Source organism: Canis lupus, chromosome 32, assembly GCF_011100685.1.
Source record: "Canis lupus familiaris isolate Mischka breed German Shepherd chromosome 32, alternate assembly UU_Cfam_GSD_1.0, whole genome shotgun sequence".
NCBI lineage: Eukaryota > Metazoa > Chordata > Mammalia > Carnivora > Canidae > Canis > Canis lupus.
The window spans coordinates 34,653,905-34,676,566 of NC_049253.1; the positions used below are offsets into that span (position 1 = coordinate 34,653,905).

General features: G+C 36.3%; 1 protein-coding gene across 1 annotated transcript in view; it reads left to right on the forward strand.

The window, feature by feature from the left end:
* Nucleotides 1-22,662, forward strand: part of PRKG2 (protein kinase cGMP-dependent 2) — a 100,581-nt gene that overhangs the window by 18,792 nt on the left and 59,127 nt on the right. The window contains exons 3-6 of the mRNA XM_038582312.1: nt 15,330-15,500; nt 16,284-16,293; nt 19,722-19,821; nt 21,296-21,401. Of these exons, the coding sequence (XP_038438240.1) occupies nt 15,330-15,500; nt 16,284-16,293; nt 19,722-19,821; nt 21,296-21,401 (387 nt within the window). The remainder of the gene's footprint in view (nt 1-15,329; nt 15,501-16,283; nt 16,294-19,721; nt 19,822-21,295; nt 21,402-22,662) is intronic.

Consider the following 22,662-nt stretch of genomic DNA (forward strand, 5'->3'; position numbering starts at 1 on the left):
CTCTCCTTCAAATTATTTGCTAGTCATAGATATTTCAGTGCAGTCTTCTTTGACAGATTTTTGTGTGGGTGTTGTTGTTGTTGTTTTTTGAGATATATATATATATATAGCTTAGAATGGCCAGAGGATATCTTGTATATCATTCAGACTAAGAGGTGAACAATCAGAAACTCTTTTTTTTTTTAAAAGACAGAAGCTTTATTATTATTATTTTTTTAATTTTTATTTATTCATGATAGGCACACAGTGAGAGAGAGAGAGGTAGAGACACAGGCAGAGGGAGAAGCAGGCTCCATGCACCGGGAGCCTGACGTGGGATTCGATCCCAGATCTCCAGGATCGCTCCCTGGGCCAAAGGCAGGCGCCAAACCGCTGTGCCACCCAGGGATCCCAATCAGAAACTCTTAATGTCCATTTAATCCTTCCAGAAGTATATGTTTGTCATGTCCATATGTTTGTCATGTCTGATTAACTTTAATTGGTAAATTTCAAGCAGTAGTTTTGATCAACTTTTTGGAGTTTATAGACCAAGCTCTGGGAAATATGGAGGAAAGAAAGATCTGTAGCTTCCAGTCCCTTCTTTCCAGATCAGATGAGGAAAAGGTAGGTAAAAAGTGAATAAGACTTTACCTGAAATTTCTTGGACTTAGAAATTCAAGGACACCCAGGTGTATTCGTTTCTGTTGCTGTGTGATAAGCCACTACAAACCTAGTGGCTTAGAATAACACATACTTGTTCTCTCAGAATTTCTGTGGGTTGGGAGTTTAGGCACAATGATTAGGTCATCTGCTCAGGGCTTCAGAAGATAGTAGTCGGAGTCAGCTGGCTGTGTCCCTTCCTAGAGCTTTCTAGTGGAAGAAGGCCTTCTCCAAGCTCATGTGATTGTTGGCAGAACTAAGTTCCTTGTGGTTGTAAGACTGAGATCCTCACTTTCTTGCTGGCTGTCTTCAGTGGCTGCTTTCAGCTTCTAGTGGCTGCCCAGAGTTCCTAACCATATTTTTGCTCCCAGATCCTTTCACAACAGGGCAGCTCACTTCTTCAAGGCCATTTGGAGAATCTCTTTATAGTTGACTAAGATGAAATTGTATATTACACACATGGAGTGACCCTCCCATCACTGTTGCCATATTCTGTTGGCAAGGAGCAAATCACAGATTCCATCTCACTTGAGGGTTGGGATTATATAAGAGCTTAATACCAGGGGGTAGAGATCACGGGACCATCTTAGAAATCCACACACTATGCCAGGCCCTTTCGTTTTCTTGTTGTGAGATTCCCTGGCTAAGAATGTTAGCCATACTGGATATGTAAAGCAATACATAAAAAGTCCAGAGGCACGTATATGTGTATCCATAGCAGCATGTTGTGAGCTATTTATAGGGGCCAAAATGTGTAATCAACCCAATGTCTACTGATGGATGAATGGGTAAACAAAATACAGTATATACATACAATGGGATATTATTCAGCCTCAAAAAAGGAAGGAAATTCCTTCCTTGTTCATGCTGCAACATGAACAAACCTTGAGGACATTATGCCAAGTGAATAAGTTGGACATAAAGGGACAAATACTGTAGTAATCCACTTATATGGCAAACCTAGAGTCTTCAACTTTGTAGAGACATATAGCAGAATTAGAGGTTGCCAGGGGCTGGCAAGAGCAGAGAATGGGAGCTATTGTTTAATGGGTACAGAGTTTTAGTTTGGGAAGATGAAAAAAGCTCCGTAGACGAATGATGATGATAGTTGCAAAACAGAGAGAATATACTTAATGCCACTGCACTATACCCTTAAAATGGTATAGTTTGTATAATGTAAATTTACCACAATTTTTTTTTTAAAGTCCAGAGTCCTGGGGCTGACTTGACAGCATTGCCCCAATGTGCTAGGACACATTTCAGGTTCTATGTAGTTTCCTGGAAGGAGAGAGAGAAGAATAATGATTTTCCCATTTCTGTGTTTATTTGTAATATTGCAGAGGAGAATGAGACATGGAAAAGTCCTGTGACAAAATTAAATTATTATTAATTAATCAATCATCATTAATTACTTGATAGTAATTCATTGATTGCTCCATGAGCCTTTAGTAGAGGAAAAGGAGCACTTCAAGCTCCCTTGCATTTTCTTGTTTACAGCTGTAATTCTTCACCTTGAGTGCACATTGTAATCACCTGGGGAGTATTTAAAAATACCGATGCTTGAGGTTCATCCGCCAGGGAGTCTTATTAAATTGGTTTGAGGTGAGCACCCTGGGCGTCAGGATTTATAAAATCTCCCCAGAGGATCATAATGTGCAATGACTATTGGGAACCAGTATTTTATTATAGGAAAAGGCTTCCCTGCAGCTGACTCCAGAAATGTTCAATGTGCCAATTTAAGAGAAATACTCATTACAGATTTTTAAGGGAACTATTTACCATTTCTACCTAATTACCATGCAGCACAATGACGATTATGCATATCATTGAGTGTGTCAGATTAACTTCCTTGTAAACGTTGGTTGTTTTCAACATTTCATTATTAAACTCTGTTCTTGGATGCTCATGGGAATAGGATCATCTGCACACATTTAAGAAAGGGAGTGAGAAGTCTTTGTCGTGAGCGTGAAGTAACAGTAAACATGATTAAATTACAACCGTATTTAATTACGTGGGCAATAGGGTGAGAGAGCTGGTGGGAGAAAGTCATGCTCATTTTCTGATTATCATGGAATGATCTCATCTTTCTCAATCTAGTTTCTCAAATAAATGTGCATTTATTAGGCTTTTTTTTCTTGTTGGTTTATTGCTCAAAAATTTGGGGGGAAAAGGAAATCAAGAGATGCTTATTTTACTTATTATCTGTGGCTTATTTACCAAGTAACTGACATTCCTTCTCTCCACTCTTGTCTCTGAACCCGTAATTTTTAAACTAGGAGAAAGAATTTGCATGTCCATTAGCATTCTTGATCTTGTCCAGTTCCTCCTGTGTGCCAGGTGCACTTGTAGAGTTTAGGTCATAAGAAGATGAAGAAAACATAGTCACCCCATTGGAGATCACAGTCTCTTTGGGGAAACTAACATGTATGGCAGTCTTGTGTGATTCATATTCAAAGAGGTAGGTCTACAGAGGAAGGAGGGAGCATACTTTGCTTGGTGGGATCAGGAAAAGCTCCATGAAAGATGATCTCGAGCTGGGTTTTGAAGGAGGAATGGCTGGCGAGGAGACAGGGTGGCCTGGCACATTTGTGGACCTGCAGGTAAGTCAGTGGGCCACAGGTTCTCTGAGCACCTGGAGGCCAGTCAGGGAGGCTGGATTGTCAGGAGTTTTACCACCATTGTGAAGGGGTCTCTCACAATAAAACCAAGACAGGACTTAAGTATAGGTTTTAGGGCTGTTTTGACTTACAGGTTTTTAAATTGCTGGGAACTTGCTGACTTATGAGTAATAGCTATCCCTTAGGTAATATGTTTTACATGCGGGGCGCTGTTCTTAGAGGTTTATACTGTGAACTCATTAAATTGTCATAGAAATCCCATAACCCCTGGACTGTGTTCATTGTAATTTTACAGCTGAGAAAACTCGAGATTAAGTGACTTGCCCAGGGTTCCCCAGTTCATAAGCGGCAGAATTGGGAATCAAACCCTGGCATCTTGGCTCCAGATCTTGTGCCCTTGACAAATAGGCTTTACAGTAGGCTTTCTTTTCGTATATATAATTAAGCTATGAAATGCCACACAAGTTGCATGGCCTCAACTTCTATGCTCACAAGAAATTCTTGAGAGGACAAGAAAGAAGGCAGAGGCCACTGGCCCCTGCTTTGCACTGAGCCTTGTGCAAAGAAGGTTTGCAGGATACGTGCTGTTGCCCAACAAAAGCAAATAGTGAGAACACAGGCTTCTAATCTTCGGGACCAGAGAAAGAAGATGGAGGACCCTATATAACAGGAACTGTTGGTGGACTTTGACAAATTAAATTTCCTGAAGCAATTTAGAGGGCAGAAATTTACTGCTTCCAAGAATGTTGATTAAATAAGTGGAGGATGTAAAAGGATTACCGGAGGATCACTGATGCTGCCGCCCATAGACAGGGATTTGAGTTCAAGCCCTGCTGGAGGAACTGAGGCTGAGTGTCTTGGCAGTGCCTCTTTGTTTCTCCCTGGTTTCTAGAACTTTTCCCATTCCACTCTAACTTCCTACTCACCCCCCAAAACATGCTATGACAACCACCATCGCTAATTACTAATACTGCCATTTTTAAAGTATTTATTGGCGCCTTAGTTAATGTGCATAATATTCCAGTGAAGTAGATATGATTACCATGCTCTAGTCAAGTCACAGGGGAGAAGTTTGAGATTCGGAAAGGTTCAGTGACTTGGCCAGGGTTGTACAGCAAGGATGTGGCCAAGCTGAGATTTGAACCTAGGATTTTCGGACTCCAAAGCTATATACACATTTTTTTAAATTAACTTTTCATTGAAGTATGTAAATCATAAAGTGAACAAGCCCATGTAACCACCAAACAGATTAGGTAATCAATCATTCCCAGCACCTCAGTCTCTCTTTTTCCCTTCTAATCTCTACCCATTATCTACCTCAAAGGTAGCCAGTGTCTGTGCTAGTATTATCACAGATTACTTTTTGCCTATTTTTGAATTTTTAAAAAGATTTTATTTATTTATTTGAGAGACAGCATGCATGAGTGGGGAGGAGGCACAGAGGGAGAGGGAGAAGCAGGCTCCCCACTGAGCAGGGAGCTGGTCAAGTGGCTCAATCCCAGAACCCCAAGATCATGACCTGAGTCAAAGGCAGATGCTTAATTGACTGAGCCACCCAGGCACCCCAATTTTTTGAATTTTATTTTAATGATTTATAGGGTATGTACTCTATAGAGTCTAGCTTGCTTGGTTTATTTATTTATTTTAATATTTTATTTATTTATTCATGAGAGACACAGAGAGAGAGGCAGAGACACAGGCAGAGGGAGAAGCAGGCTCCATGCAGGGAGCTCGATGTGGGACTCGATCCTGGGTCTCCAAGATCACGGCCTAGGCTGAAGGCAGACGCTTAACCACAGAGCTACCAGGCGTTCCTAGCTTGCTTGGTTTATATAGCGAGATTCACTTATGTTATTGTATGTGGCAGTAATTTATTATTTATTGTTAATAATTACTAATTTATTAATTAATATTGCTGTGTAGTAGTTACTGGGTGGTTATACCACAGTTTATCAATTCTACTGTTGTTGGGCATTTGGTTAATTTTGGTATTTAGCAACTTTTTATTTATTTTTATTTTTATTTTTTTAATTTAGCAACTTTTTAAAAGATTATTCATTCAGTTGAGCAGGAAGGCCAGTGTGGGGCTTGATCCCAGGACCCTAAGATCATGATCTGAGCCAAAGACAAACACTTAACTGAACCCAGGTGTCCTGGTATTTAGCAATTTTGAGTAAGGCTGCCATGAACAATTTGTCATGTATGTCTCTCTCTCTTTGTAGATATTTATCTGTATCTATATCTATCTACACATACACAGTATGTTATGTATATAATATATTATATATAAATTATATATATATAATTTATGGTGGTTATCTACCTAGGAATGGAATTGCTGGGTAGTACATTTTATCTAAGTTTACATTTAATTTAGATTGCTGTGTAATTTTCCAAAGTAGTTGAACAAATGTATACTCCCACTAGTAACTTCATGAGTTTTAAGTTACTCTACATGCTCAGCAGCATTTGGCATTGTCCATTTTTTTCATTTTAGCCATTCTGCTATGTATGCTGTGCTATCTGGTTTTGGTTTTGGTTATCTTTTCCTTGGTAATGCACAAGGGTGAACCATTTTAGAAGTATGTATTTTCCATTGATGTCTGTTTTTCCCCATAGCTCTGTAGTACAACCGTCGTCCTAAATTAAGTATTTATGTATATGTAAGTGGATTTTTGGACTTTCTACTCTGTTCTACAGGTCTTTTAGTTCATTCTTGTGGCATGAGTATATTCTTCTAATTATTTTGATGTATAGTAATTCCTGATATCTATTACATTAAGACTTCCAACTTTGTGTTGTTCACTGTTGTGATGGCTATTCTTGGGCCTCTTTGTGACTAAGAATTTTAGAATCAGCTTGTTCATTTTTATAAAATTTTTTTTCAGAATGTAGATTGGGGTTTCATTGAACCTAATTAGTCTAAGTAGATTTGACATCATTAAAGACTTTAGTCTTCTCATCCATAACTGTGGTATATGCCTCCATCTCTTTCTTTCATTTCTCTTAATATTTTGTACTTCTCTTTGTAGGGGTCTTACACATTTCTGTTTGATAAATTCTGTGTGGTTGATGTTTTGTTATCTTTTTAAAGTGACATAAATTAAAAATTTTCATTTTTAGTTTTTTGATTCTGGGATAGAGGAATATAATTGAATTTGTTTGGAGACTTATATCCAGTTGTTGAAATCAGTTGTTAATTTTGATAGTTTACCACTTACACAGCATATCTTTAGGATAGGTTTAGGAAGGATGGCAGGTTTATTTCTTCTTTTCCTTTGTTACATCTTTGATATTATTTCTTTTTTTCTCACCTTATTACATTTGCTCAGACTTTTGGTTCAGGATCAAATTGAAACATCCAATTTCTGATACCTCAAGGAAAGCTCTCAGTATTTTACCATGTGTTTTACCATTTCTGTTTTTGTTTTATTCTATACATAACCTTTTATCAGATTAATGAGATTCCATTCCAGTCTATTTCTAATTTGCTAAGAGCTTTTTTAAAATTTAGAAATCATATAGGTGTTTGATTTTATCAAATACTTTTTCTGCATCCAATAAGATTTTGCTATTTTTTTTATCCTTTGTTGTTTTCATGTGGTTAATTACATTAATTTTTCTTTCTTGTGATGTGGATTTTGTTATCAGGCTATTGCCATACTCTAAAGTAAGTTGGGAGAAATTCTTTTTTTTTTCTGGAAAAGATTATTAAGATTAATATTATTTTTTCCATAAGTGTCTGGAAAACTTAATGGTAGGGTCTAGAACTCCTTTTGTGAGATAGTTTATTTTTTGTTTAATTTTTCTTTTTTTTATAATAAATTTATTTTTTATTGGTGTTCAATTTACCAACATACAGAATAACACCCAGTGCTCATCCCATTAAGTGCCCCCCTCAGTGCCTGTCACCCAGTCACCCCCACCCCCCGCCCTCCTCCCCTTCCACCACCCCTATTTAATTTCCCAGAGTTAGGAGTCTTTATGTTCTGTCTCCCTTTCTGATATTTCCCCACACATTTCTTCTCCCTTCCCTTCTATTCCCTTTCACTATTATTTATATTCCCCAAATGAATGAGAACATACAATGTTTGTCCTTCTCCAACTGACTTATTTCACTCAGCATAATACCCTCCAGTTCCATTCACGTCGAAGCAAATGGTGGGTATTTGTCGTTTCTAATGGCTGAGTAATATTCCATTGTATACATAAACCACATCTTCTTTATCCATTCATCTGTCGATGAACACCGAGGCTCCTTCCACAGTTTGGCTATTGTGGACATTGCTGCTAGAAACATCGGGGTGCAGGTGTCCCGGTGTTTCATTGCATCTGTATCTTTGGGGTAAATCCCCAACAGTGCAATTGCTGGGTCGTAGGGCAGGTCTATTTTTAACTCTTTGAGGAACCTCCACAGTTTCCCAGAGTGGCTGCACCAGTTCACATTCCCACCAACAGTGTAGGAGGGTTCCCTTTTCTCTGCATCCTCTCCAACATTTGTGGTTTCCTGCCTTGTTAATTTTCCCCATTCTCACTGGTGTGAGGTGGTATCTCATTGTGGTTTTGATTTGTATTTCCCTGATGACAAGGGATGCAGAGCATTTTCTCATGTGCATGTTGGCCATGTCTATGTCTTCCTCTGTGAGATTTCTCTTCATTTCTTTTGCCCATTTCATGATTGGATGGTTTGTTTCTTTGGTGTTGAGTTTAATAAGTTCTTTATAGATCTTGGAAACTAGCCCTTTATCTGATACGTCATTTGCCAATATCTTCTCCCATTCTGTAGGTTGTCTTTGAGTTTTGTTGACTGTATCCTTTGCTGTGCAAAAGCTTCTTATCTTGATGAAGTCCCAATAGTTCATTTTTGCTTTTGTTTCTTTTGCCTTCATGGATGTATCTTGCAAGAAGTTACTGTGGCTGAGTTCAAAAAGGGTGTTGCCTGTGTTCTCCTCTAGGATTTTGATGGAATCTTGTCTCACATTTAGATCTTTCATCCATTTTGAGTTTATCTTTGTGTCTGGTGAAAGAGAGTTGTCTAGTTTCATTCTTCTGCATGTGGATGTCCAATTTTCCCAGCACCATTTATTGAAGAGACTGTCTTTCTTCCAATGGATAGTCTTTCCTCCTTTATCGAATATTAGTTGACCATAAAGTTCAGGGTCCACTTCTGGGTTCTCTATTCTGTTCCATTGATCTATGTGTCTGTTTTTGTGCCAGTCCCACACTGTCTTGATGACCACAGCTTTGTAGTCCAACCTGAAATCTGGCATTGTGATGCCCCTAGCTATGGTTTTCTTTTTTAAAATGCCCCTGGCTATTCGGGGTCTTTTCTGATTCCACACAAATCTTAAAATAATTTGTTCTAACTCTCTGAAGAAAGCCCATGGTGTTTTGATAGGGATTGCATTAAACGTGTATATTGCCCTGGGTAACATTGACGTTTTCACAATATTAATTCTGCCAATCCATGAGCATGGAATAGTTTTTGTTTAATTTTCCTAATGGCTAATCACTTTTTTATTCTTTTGTCAGATGTGGTTTGTTGTATTTTTCCAGGAAGTTTTTAATTTCATCTAAATTTTAGGAGTTGGTTATTCTGCCCACTCCTTTCTTTTTTTTTTTTTAATATTTTATTTATTTATTTATTCATTCATTCATTCATTCATTCATTCATTCATGGGAGACAGAGAGAGAGAGGCAGAGACACAGGCAGAGGGAGAAGTAGGCTCCAGGCAGGGAGCCCGACGTGGGACTCGACTCCGGGTCCCCAGGATCACGTCCTGAGCTGAAGGTGGTGCTAAACCACTGAGCCACCTGGGCTGCCCCTGCCTACTCATTTCTTTCTGTATCTGTAATATCTATAGAGATGTCTCCCTTCTGATTTTTAATATTGTTTTTTATTTTGTCTCCTTGTATTGCCATAAATTCCTCAGTTTTATGTCTTTCTAAAAACTATTTTGTGCTGTGTTGATTCTCTTCATTGTACTTTTTTTTCTGTTTTACTATTTTTCTGCTTCCATTTTATTGTTTACCTTCTTTCTTTTTTGAGCTCACTCTGCTCTTCTTCTTCTAGCAGTTGAGTTATTCACTTTTACCTTTCCTCTTTTCCAGTGTATCTATTTAATACTGTAAGTTTTTCTCATAGCATGATTTATGTACACCTCACAAGTTTTAGTATGTTACATTTTTATCACTTATTTCAAAATATGATTTGATTTTCCTTATTATTTAATCATTGATCAGTGGGCTATTTAGAAATATATTGCTTGAGGCACCATTAGGTAGCTCAGTCGGTTAAGCATCTGACTCTTGCTTTTTGGTTCACGAGGGTCATGATCTCAGGGTCATGAGATTGAGCCCTGCATTGGGCTCCACGCTGAGTGTGGAGCCTGCTTGAGATTCTCTCTCTCCTTCTCCCTCTGCCTTTATCCCTCCCACTGCCCTGCTCATGCACATGCTCACTCTCTCCTCTTTCTAAAAAACATAGAAATAAAAATAAAAAATAAAAAAGTAAGTGTATTGCTCAAAAATTGTGTTACTCAATTCTTAAACACTTGAGAATTTTATTATTATTTTTTATTATTGATTTCTAGCTTAATTCTACTGTTCAAATAACATACTTTGTATTGTTGAGACTTGCTTTATGGCTCACCATATGGTCAATATTCATGAAGGTTTTTGTGTACATGAAAAGAATGTGTATTCTGAATTTGTTGAATGCAATCTTATCTTTTCTTTTTCTTTTTGAGGGGGAGGTAGGGAGGGACAGAGGGAGAGGGAAAAAGACAATCTAAAGCAGGCTCCATGCCCAGTGTGGAGCGCATTGCTGGGCTTAGTCTCATATCCTAAGATCATGATCTGAGCTGAAACCAGGAATTGGACACTTAATTGACTGAGCTACTCAGGTGCCCCAAATGTAATCTTTTAGACTATCAATGAGGTCAAGAAATTAAGTTTGATAGTCAATTGTTTAGAGCTATGTTCTGACTAATTTTTGTCCACTTGTTCTGTGAGTTACTTAAAGGGATGTGTTAAAATCTCTCAAAATAATTGTGGATTAGTTTATTCTTTTATTTTTGTTAATTTTGTTTTTATATTTGATGCTATCTAGTTAATTGCACATGGATTTAGAATACCTATATCTTCCTGATCATATCAAAGTGAAATATCCCTCATTTCCAGAAATGTGCTTTTCATTAAAGTCTACTTTCCTGCCTCAAGAAACATTTTCTTTATAATTGGTTTTTATATAGGATAAATACCTCTTCCTACCATCTTATTTGCAGCCTTTCTATATCCTTAACTTTAAGGAACGCTTCTTATAGGTAACACACATTTCGTATTTCCTTTTTATTTTATTTTTCAATCTGACAATCTTTTAATTGCAGTATTTAGTATGTTTATCTTTAGTGTAAATGCAAATATTTGCTTATTAATGTTTTTTTCTTTTCCTTTGATTTCTTTTCCTCTACTTTCTTGACATTTTTTAGGATCAATTAAATGTGTATTATAATTCCATTTTCTTTTCTGTTAGCTTTCTGGTTAAACATTCTCTGGCTAACCTTATAAGGGTTACCCCAAATTATGACATACTTCCTTAATTTATTAAATTTATAATATATATTAGTAGTTTTATTACTTCCTGGGCCTTAAATTATGTTTACTGCTACCCTCCCCCCTCACAACTTGGCTATTATTCTCAAACATTTTATTTATCATACATTTTAAAATCTAGCATGTATTGATATTTCTCTTTTATAAAGATAAGCTTCCTTTAGTCATCCACATATTTACTTTTTCCATTGTTCTTTCTTCCTTCTAACATCTATTAGTTTACATCTGGGATCATTTTCTGTTTGTCTGGAGCTCTCCACTATTATGAGTCTGTTGCCAGGGGAATGACACTTTGAAATGGTATTCATTTGCTTTTATTTTTGAAGATGTTTTCACTGGATTAAGATATTGGAAATAGGCATTTTAAAGCTCTTTGGGGCTATCCCACTGTCTCTGGCTTCTGTTCTTTCAATTGAGGAGTAAGTCAGTCATGTTGTTGGTCATTTAAGGTAATGTGTCTCTTTTTTAGTTGCATTGTAGATTTTTCTGCCTCTATTTGGTTTTCAGCCATTTGACTATGATGGTCCTAGGTATGGTTTTCCTTGGATATGGTTATATTAAAGTCTATATCTTATACCAGCAATTTATTGATATATTTGGTCTGCTTCTATTGTCTTTTTTTCTCTTGGTCTTCAGTCATTTGGTCTTTTCTCTTGGTATGCCTGATGTCATGCCAGATACTCTTTAGTGAAAAACTCTAGAGAAAATTTGAGTCTCTAGATTTTGTGAACATCCAACAGAAGACATTTACCTTTGCTTGTGGCAGGCAGTCAGGCTAGGATCAAGTCATTTTAACCAAAATAGGAATTTATTTTGAAGTTAGTGTTCAGTCTATTTGGAGCTAGCCTGTTTTGGGCTGGTGTTTACTCCTAGGTTGCAGCCTTACAGGTGTCCCATCTGAAATTCTGGGTGTTTACCAGGATTCTTCCTTCATGGTGTGCTTTCAACATTAACTTTGGTCTTCCTAATCATTTGAGACTGCCAAAACTGCTCAGTGCTGTGTATGACTCAGCAAATACCCTGAAGGAAAAAGTAGAGGTGAATGTCAAGCACATATTCTCTTGTTGATCATGACTTTTCAGGCTGTTGCCATGTTGATAGATCTCTAATGCTTTCAAAAAGATTGGTAAAAATAGACTTTACTTAGCTTTTGAAATTGTATTGTGTGAGTATGGAGGGCTATTCTGTAAGATCTGGACAATAATAACCATAGGAGTGGCAAAGTTCATACTCTTTGTCATACAGTCACTGCTGTATGCTGCCTCCAAGACAATTCAAGAGAAGACCCAGTCCTTTAAGAATTTATAATCTAGAGGTGCCTAGACTGGGTGGCTCAGTCGGTTAAGCATCTGCCTTCAGCTCAGTTCATGATCCCAGGGTCCTGGAATCAAGCCTCACGTCGGGCTCCCTGCTCCATGGGGAGCCTGCTTCTCTCTCTGCCACTCTCCCTGCTTGTACTCTTTCTCTCTCTCTTTCTGTCAAATAAATAAATAAAATCTTTTTTTTTTTTAATTATAATCTAGTTTGGAGAAGAAGTCATAGAACTCTTTTCTAATAGTAGAATATTTTAATAGGGTTATACACTAAATTAAGTTAAAAGGATTTGCGAACTCTTTGAGGCCATGCTTAATTAATTTTTATGTCCTAAGTAAATGTTTGATAAAATTTGTTGAATTAATAGACATGAATACAACACTTAAGGAGCTTATACTAGACTTAAAAGATTCTGTGTGAGCTACAGCATCGAGGCAGAGTTGACTAGATCATAAAGGGAGAGTTATAAGGATTCAGTCAGTTGAGAGGAGAAGAAACTAAGTTAAGTTGGAGGAGAAAACTAGCTAAACCTAAAGATAAAGTTGGCGGGCATAGAAGACCATGAGGATACCAGCCTATCTGAAGCAAAGGATTTGTTTTAGCAAGTAAGTACTGGATGGATGCAGTGGAGTCACGGGATGGTGAACACCAGATTGTGGGATGTTGATTTTCTGCTATGGACAAAAGAGTTTTCAAACTACTTCCACAGAATGTTCAGAGAGGTTAAGCCAAAAGAAGAAATAAATAAAAAAGACATTGAAAAAAAAAAAAAAGACATTGAGGTTTGGAAACATTGATTTAAAAGATTTGTTTACTGCAAGGTTTCTTTGAACTCTCAAAGGATGCATTGTCAATTTCCAAAATTATTCCAACTGAGCACACTTTTGCTTATGAAGGAAGAGCACCACTTGGAACATATTTTGGGAAATTAGGCTATGTGGGCATTGATGAAACACTGGCTGGAATGTTAGGAGAGCATGAAAAGCCCATGAAAGCTGAGGATTTTTTGGCATTATGTTCATAGTTCTACTGTTTGCTCTCTGAGAAGAACGTGTAGCCAAAGTAATTTCTTGGTATATATTAGTTGAAGGAATTATTTGCTTTAGCAGATGAGGGGGAAATGAGATCAGATGAAGTCAGTTTTTTAGCAAGAATAATCTGATAATATAGTATAGAATAGACCACAGGGGAAAGAGACTAGAAGCTGAAATGCTAAAAAGAAGCTATTAACGTTGTTCAGACCTAATTTTTTTTTCTTGGATTGGGGTGACATCCTTGATAAAATGGATACCTGTGATATTTTGTAAAGAGAAATGACAAGATTTGGCGATACCTTAGTTGCAGGAGGAAGTAAGCTCTCAAAGTACTCAAAGAGTTTGTGTGGCTCTAAGGATGATGGACTCACTATAGGGCAGAAGGAATTTCTTCGGTTTACTTCATGTACACCTAATGATTTGATGGAGAGGGTCACAAAGGAAGTATCCAACTCCGTGAAATTTTACTTGATGTCTAGTTTATGTTTGAGAACTTTCTGTGTAGAAAAATACCACGTTTTGAAACAGGAAAGCTAGTGATGCGAAAGAGTTTGAATTAAAGATACAGGGGAAAAAATCCTTATTTTTAGAAATCACACTGTTTGACTGAAATCAAATATGTTGTACAGAGATTGTGTTTTAGCCCACGAGGCCACTTCTCTGCCAGCTCAATAATTCTGTGATATCTACATATAAAGTATGTTAATGAAAACATTTGAAATTTATGGTAATGAAGATTGGATAACTATTTTGAGCTACTTCTTTTCCAAAAGAAAACAGAATATTTTTAGGATTACCAACAAGAGGGCCTTGGATTTGGGGAATGAATAGATTATGAGATTGGAAAGATCTGTTGTGTCTAGTCTAGGCATACCAAGAGTCAAAACCTAGGTAAATCCAGTCTACCACCATCACCCTCTGTGTCTGAGCAAACCTAGCGAGTCCCAAGGGAGCTGACTTTAACTCAGAAGAGGCAATAGATAGAATGGAAACCATACATTCTTCAGACTCACAGACTTAGATTGAAATCCTAGGGGGATTATATTGCTTCTTACTTTGTAGTCTACGTACTGGTAAAGTAGGAATAGTAATTATCCCTCAGGATAATGGTGAAGATTAAATAAAATAGTACTATAGGCCCAATGCATGCAAGAATACATGAATAAATGAATACTGCATTGTAATTTCTTAAATATACCTTCTACCAAACCAACCAGATTTTCTTTCCATATAAAAATTATGTATCCATTAATGTTACTAATATTATTATTTATATATATCTGGAGATCTTGAGAGATGCTACATTTGTGGCAATGACAGGTAGGAGTGATAATAAAATTGACATAATGCCAGTTACAGAAAACTATTCAAAAATATTTTCAAAGGTTTTACATGTGAAGTATGGTAGTTTTAAGGGTCAGTGTTGGTGGGGCTAGAAAAAAAAATTGTCCTTGACGGAAGAGTTAAAAATATACATGTGGTGAGGATCCCTGGGTGGCTCAGTGGTTTAGCACCTGCCTTCAGCCCAAGGCATGATCCTGGAGTCCTGGGATTGAGTCCCACATCGTGCTCCCTTCATGGAGCCTGCTTCTCCCTCTGCCTGTGTCTTTGCCTCTCTCTATGTGTCTCTCATGAATAAATAAATAAATAATCTTAAAAAAATAAAACTAAAGCTGAGTGAAGTAAGTCAATCGGAGGACAAACAGTGTATGTTCTCATTCATTTGGGGAATATAAATAATAGTGAAAGGAAATATAAGGGAAGGGAGAAGAAATGTGTGGGAAATATCAGAAAGGGAGACAGAACATAAAGACTCCTAACTCTGGGAAATGAACTAGGGGTGGTGGGAGGGGAAGAGGGCAGGGGTGGGGGTGAATGGGTGACAGGCACTGAGGGGGACACTTGACAGGATGAGCACTGGGTGTTATTCTGTATGTTGGTAAATTGAACACCAATAAAAATTAATTTATTAAAAATAAATAAATAAATAAAACTAAATAAAAAATAAACACATATAGGTAGTAATATCAGGAATTTAAATGAAGTAAATCTAAATAACAAAACATGGTATTCATTATTGTAACTTAACATCTCTTTTCTATTACACCAGTGAGAAGAAGCTCATTACAGATGCCCTTAATAAAAATCAGTTTCTAAAGAGACTAGATCCTCAGCAGATCAAAGACATGGTGGAATGCATGTATGGGAGAAACTACCAGCAAGGGAGTTACATTATTAAGCAAGGAGAACCAGGAAACCATATCTTTGTGCTAGCAGGTGGGTTTCACAGATTTTTCTCCTTATCATATAACAAATATTTTGCCTATTGTGTTATGATTTGTTGCAAACATTTATAAAAATGCAAAACCAGTTGCTCTGTTTGTACAAAACATAACAGACTGAGCTCATGAAATAGTAACATTGTTGATATAATCATACTGGTGATAATATTTACTGAATGCTTCTTAAATGCCAAGCATCCTATTGAACACTTTAATAGATTTCATTTCATCTTCTCACCAACTCTGTTAGGCAAGTGCTGTTACCTCCATATTACTAACGTGGACTTTGTCACAGAGAACTTAAGCAACTTATGAAAAGCCACAAAGCTCCTAAGTGGTGGAGGTAGAATGCAAATGTAGGCAATCTGACTTGAGTCCATGCTATTTATCACAGTGCTACTTACTCAACGACTGCAAAAAAGGGGTTTCTATTCAAAATGCTGCTGCTTCTGTTGACATTTTTAGGTTGTTGTAGTGTGATAAAGAAAAGTTATTTTTGTGGTTCTGTAAAATATTTTGTTTATATATGATTGACTTCAAAAAATAATTTAGGTACATGTAAGCAATATATGAATCATGTGGAATGCCTTCGGATTAATACTGGTGTTTTTAAAACCATTTAAATGGTTTTCTACATAAATGCTTATAGGAACATGTTTATATGCTGGAGAAATTTTAAAAATTAGAGGATTTCTTTTTTTAATTAAATTTTTAAATTTTATTTAACTTTATTCATTCATGAAGGACACAGAGAGAGGTAGAGACATAGGCAGAGGGAGAAGCAGGCTGCATGTAGGGAGCCTGATGTGGGACTCGATCCTGGGATTCCAGGATCACACTCTGAGCTGAAGGCAGACGCTAAACTGCTGAGCCACCCAGGCATCCCAAAAAAGGGTTTCTTAAGTGCATGCCTTATAGTGGTACTCAAAAAATGATTTTAGATACAGAAGCAAGAAATTATCTGAACAGGGCATATGCTTATTGAACACTTTGTCAAATTCTGAATATCCAACCTTTTGGGATTTTAGGGAAAAAGTTAAAGTGGTTTACCCAGATGGGGTGGTAAACTAAGATTTGCTATAGCCTTTTATTTTATACTGTTAGTTCCTAGCAATCTAAGACTGCTTTTGGGATTCTTATTTCCTTAGGGCCTTAGGTATGGGGCAGAAGTTGCATATCCAAACAAATTAATAAACATATGTTATTCTATTTATATTGTATGAAAGGTTGTTTTCATATACTTTGATTCTTCAGACACACTAGTTTCATAAATATTGGTGTTTATTTGCCATAAATATCTTTGTAGACACCCTTAAAATTATACAGTCATTCTAAAGTAATTATTCTACCCAGGAAGTGAATTAGAGTCTGAATTTAGCCAGCCTTCAAGTTTTTAGGGACAGATGATCTAGAGCAATTTCTCCCTCTTTCAGCTTTTCTCTTGGCCATTTCACTTCTACTTCAGTAACATCAGAAATTCTGACAAGAAAAGATAGAAAATTAACTCAACAAATTTCATTAGAACCTGTTAGACAAGGATGAGAAACTCATGTCAGCCCATCTCGTTCCTTTTCAGTGACTCTAATGGAAGGCTAGGGCAGAGAAGAGTTAGAGCAGAAGCCAGCATCAATACAGTCATTGAAATCAGGGCTACAGCTCACATGGAAATGAAAATTGGACAATTTCTTATTTAAATTAATTATGGTGTTAACGAAGGACCAACTTGCCTGATTTAATTGATTGAGAAAATTAATTAAAAATCTCCCCTTTATGACATAAGATGTAATAATAATAATAATAGCGTATTTAGTCAATACGCTAGTCAATAATAAAAGCGTATTTAGCTTAAACTTTTGATATTCCATATAAATCTTCAGTATTGCTCAAGTTCCATGAGTCATAATCATTTAGAAAAAAAAAAAAAAGCTTGAAATGCACGATGATCCATGATATCAACTCGACAGTGCCACTAAGTGGTTTCGATGGTATAGAATTTAGTTGTAATGAGATATTATTAAATTTTGCATATCTGTAGGATTTGGAGCCAACACAGAGTTTATTTATTACTATAATGTAAGTTCTATCAGAGTAAGTATCTTTTGTGTTTTGTCCATGTTGCCTCTCTGGCCATTGGACCAGTTCCTGTTACAACACATATACTGAAATCCAATTTGGTGAGTGGATGGCTGAATAGAGATGACCTAGAGCTGCCTAGCGGTGAATTAGGCAAAGGGAAGAATAATTCTTCAAGGGAAAGAGAATAACCCTACCATTTTTCTTCCTTTAAGAATGTAGGTCTTTTTTGCATATGACCTTTTGTTAGGTAAAGTTTTAGTTTTACTTGTTCAAAGGGAAAGGAGAAAGGAATCACCAGAGCAAAAAAATTGTGAGGATTTTGCCTGACTTGCTATCTTTCCCTTCCTGCAACTGTTACCTAGATAAAGGTTAGTGTCAGGCACTCTTTCTCATTTTTATAAGCCTTAACATTTTTAGAGTAGTTTTAGGTTTGTAACAAAATTGAGAGGGAGATACTGAGATTTCCCATACTCCCCTATCCCCCCCCCCCCCCCCCCCCCGCCCACACACATGCATAGCTTCCACTGTCATCAACATCACTTACCAGAGTGGTACTTTTTTTTTTTTCTAACCAAGGATGAATCTATATTGATATGTCATCAAAGTCCATAGTTTACCATAGGGTTCATTTTTGGTGTTGTACCTTTTATGGGTTTAGGCAAATGTATAACGACATATATTATAATACCATGCAGAGTATTTTCACTGCCCTAAAAATTCTCTGTGCTCCTCCTGTTCATCTCCTCTAGCCCCCATCCCTGGCCACCACTAATCTTTTCTTCCTCCATAGTTTTCCTTTTTCCAGAATGTCATATTGCTGGAATCATAGAGTATGTAGCCCTTTCAAATTGACTTATTTCACTAAGTAGTATGCACTTGAGGCTCCTCCTGTCTTTTCATGGCTTGATAGCTCATTTCTTTTTAAGTGCTGAATAATATTCCATTGTCTGGATGTACCACAGTTTATCTATTTGTCCATTGAAGGACATCTTAGTGCTTTTTAAGTTTTGGCAATTATAGGTAAAGCTGCTATAAATATCTGTGTTCAGGTTTTTATGTGAATCTGAGTTTTGAACTCCTTTAGGGAAATACTGAGGAAGGCAGTTGCTGCGTTGTATGGTAAGAGCATGTTTAATTTTGTAAGAAATTGCCACACTGTCTTCCAAAGTGACTGTCCCATTTTGTGCTTCCATCAGCGATGTAGGAGAGTTCCTGTTGCTCCACATCTTCACTAACATTTGGTGTTATCAGTGTTCCAGATTTTTGTCATTCTACTAGGTGTGTGGTGTCACTTAATTGTTGCTTTAATTTGCATTTCTCTGATGACATATGATGTGGAGCATCATTTCATATGTTTATTTACCATCTATCTTCTTTAGTGAGTGTCTGTTAAGCTCTTTGGCCCATTTTTAAATGATTGTTTTCTTTTTGTTGAGTTGTAAGAGTTCTTTGTATCTTTTGCAAAACATCCTTTTATCAGATGTATTTTTTGCAAAAATATTTTCTCCCAGTCTATGGCTTGTCTTCTAATTCTCTTGATACTGTTTTTCTCAAGCACTTTTCTTAGCAACTTTAATTTACTAATTCATTTCAATGATTGAGTGGTTAAACAACAGTGGAGGCGTGGTGAAGTTACTTCCCCAAGGTTACATAGCCAATGATTGGTCAGAGCCAGGCAGTCGGACTCCAGGGCCAATGTATTTCTCAGTTATGACAAATTAGTCTTTCTGTTAATGTGAATGGCTCTGCTGTGTTTTCAAGGCATACAGTGATTATTGTGTTCCTTGGACAAGAGAAATAGTTTTATATGCTACATTTTCATGGGGTAGAATGAATTTTAAATACAAGACTTGGCATCCACTGCTTCAGGGGAAGAACTTGGTAACAATGATAATAATATTAACAAAAGCTAACACTAACAGGCAGGGTAGGTAACTCTTTCTTTCAAGGTAATTAGCTAATAATGAGTAAATGATTTCACCCTGGACCACAGTATTATAATGAGAATCATAAGGTATGTTGCTGTTATGCTTTGTATACTTTCTGATTGTCTTATTTTTGTGACTTATGGAATCCAGATGGATTCTGATTGTGGGTTTTTTTTTTTTTTTTTTAATTCTGATTGATAGAGGGCCGACTAGAAGGTATTCCAAGGGGAGAAATTACTATCATCCATCCCTTTGTGGACTACGTTTGGGGAACTAGCCATTTTATACAACTGTACAAGAACTGCCTCCGTGAAAGGTAATGGGAGTGAAATGCTATACTTTTGAATTGTTACCCAATCTTTATGAAGATGTCAGTCATTATTGCCTGCTGAGTATCTTTGTCTCTCATTGTGCCCCGCAGGCTGTTGTTAATGGAAATACTGTGCTTACAGGATTTATATTGAAAGCGCTTATCTAAACAATTCAACTTAAGAGAACCTTTTTTTTTTTAAGAGAACCTTTTATATGCAGATACCTGCATATAAAATATGAAAATAGCTTTATATTCTTGAATTATTCCAATATTTGCTTTAATTGCCACTTCACTTTTTTTTTTAATTTTACTGTGAAAACATCTGTGTTTGGCTTATCCAGAATGTTTGCTTTTCTTTTTTTTTTTTTTTTTTTTTTAATGTTTGCTTTTCATTCTCCATGATGTTCTGATCATATTATAAACCAGAAAAATTAATGAAGCCAAGGAAGATATATAAATATCAAAAGGGATTGAATTAATTGATGAGAGCTTTCATAAGTGACTTTTGGGGTTAGTTTAAGGGTTCCTATTTTTATTGACTTTATTCATGGTAATCTTGGGCAGAATTAATTAGCTGTGTTTCTCAGTGTTTAGGACTGGCTTAAGCATCTCAGAATTGCTGCAGGATTTGATAAAAATGCAGATTCTGGGGCTTCATTCCAAACCCAAATTAGAATCTTTGGCAATGGAGCCTAGGCATCTATGTTTTTATCAAGAATGTCAAGATAAATCTAATTCACTCTAAAGTTTAGTAAACCAAAGCTTTGGATTTTGATTTATTTTATAGGCTCTCATTACTTCTTTGTTTCTTTTTTAATTACAATTGTAATTTCATCTAGATTTTTTGAGCTGCTACTTCTGCTCTTCTTCCTTTTTAGATTTTATTCTTGCTTTCCATGTCTTTCCTATAAAAAATTGTCTCAAAAACTGTCTTGCATAATCTCTATGAAAATGATTTGTATGCACTTTATACAAAAGTAACCATAGAGATCCTTAAAATATATTGGCTCTCATTAGCTACAATGTCTGAACAACATAAAAAGATATAAAAACATACTCATACACTCAGAGATCTTTAACTTCCAATTATCAACTTGTGAATTCTTCACTCTTATGTAGCTACAAGCTGGCTGGTTTTCTCTTGTATCACAGCACAAATCTGAAATACATCCTGATGATGTGGTATGTAATTAGGAATTGCAAACTAATTTTGATATCATCCTAAGCAAAACATAATTAGAAAGGAAATCTTTTGCTACTCACTTCCAAATCATGGTTCATTTCAAAGCCAAAGATGATTTTATAAAACTACCCACTAGTTATGTCACTACTTCCTCCCATTTGCATGTTAAATAATGCATTTTCTAAGAAATATCATTTTATGAGAATATATGAAAAATTTATTGATTAACATTTTGGAATGTTTTCTTAATGTGGGGCTAAACAATATTTTATTATTTTCTTGATTTTTCTAAAGCTCTTACCAATGTTAAGACTTGGGCACTAGATCGAGAGGTATTCCAGAACATAATGAGAAGGACAGCTCAAGCTAGAGATGAACAGTACAGAAACTTCCTCAGAAGGTAAGAATAACCCATTGGTGGAAAGAATAGAAGATGGTGTAGCCTTATTGTAGATATGTTGGGTTTATCACAATAATTATTTTATTACAGCTTTTCTCACTTAAGCATTTTCCTACATGACTAAACCACAGGAACAAAAGTATTCCCTTGCAGTAAATGTAACTATGTAGGAAAATTATATTTAATTTCCATTAGCCTTGCACACTGATTTATGCCTTTCACTAATTTTGCCCTTGTATTGATAGAGTCATTGAATATAGTATAGAAAAATATACAAAAAAAATCCTAAAATGTTCACCTGGGCTGCTCAGTTGACTTTGAAAGACATCCTGTAACTTGAAAGTGTGTAGCAAAAGATAATCTTCCTAATAATGCCTTGGTTAGAATAAGATTAAAATTAATTTATTTTACTGCCTTAAATTGCTTTACCCGAGACATTTTTTCTCATTTATATAGCCACGTCATTTTCCAAATTAATATTATTTGTAGCAAATTAACTTGCCAGAAATGTTAATATGCTTGTCATGATGACACAGATCCTTGGAACACATTTTGTGAGCTATTCCATATCCCCCAAAATTTGTATGCATCAATTCATAGAGAAACAAATACCTGTCTCACTGAAAAAGCCAGTTATGAATATAAAAAGATTTTTTCTGGAGAACCTAAGTTCTTTATTTAAACTATTTCTGCGTTTCTTTGTGGGAGTTTTGGCAATCTCTAAAGCTGTAGTACATACTATAATGAAATGTTACCTATGGTAAGTGATAATAATAATAATAATAATAAATTGTAAGCTCTTTTTAATTATAGTGATTTTTATGTTGGATAACTAGCCTGCAAAGTCAATGATTTTGGAGCTGTACAATGTCTCATATATACTAAGGACTCAATAAATAGTGAATAAATGTATTGTTAATCAGTAGAACATTGTAGGTGTTAAGGGTTCTTCTGTAGACTCTGATTTACCCTCCCAGAGATAACACAGACTCTCGGCAAAGAACTGCAGTAGTGATAAGCAAGTGCCTTACCTAAATGCCAACCAGCACTTCAGCTGACATGTTGTGGAGTCTGTCGAGTCTAGGTAACCTAAACTCCAACAACCGAGCAACACAGGTCAGCACTGAAAGCTAATGAACTACACTCATGCAATTGTCCAAGAAGGGATAAATAAATCTACCAGTGCTTGTGAGTTGCCTTTGAATGTGTGAGATAAAACTTGAGCCTCTAGGCGTGGCATTTTGTTCCCTTGGAGTCTAGG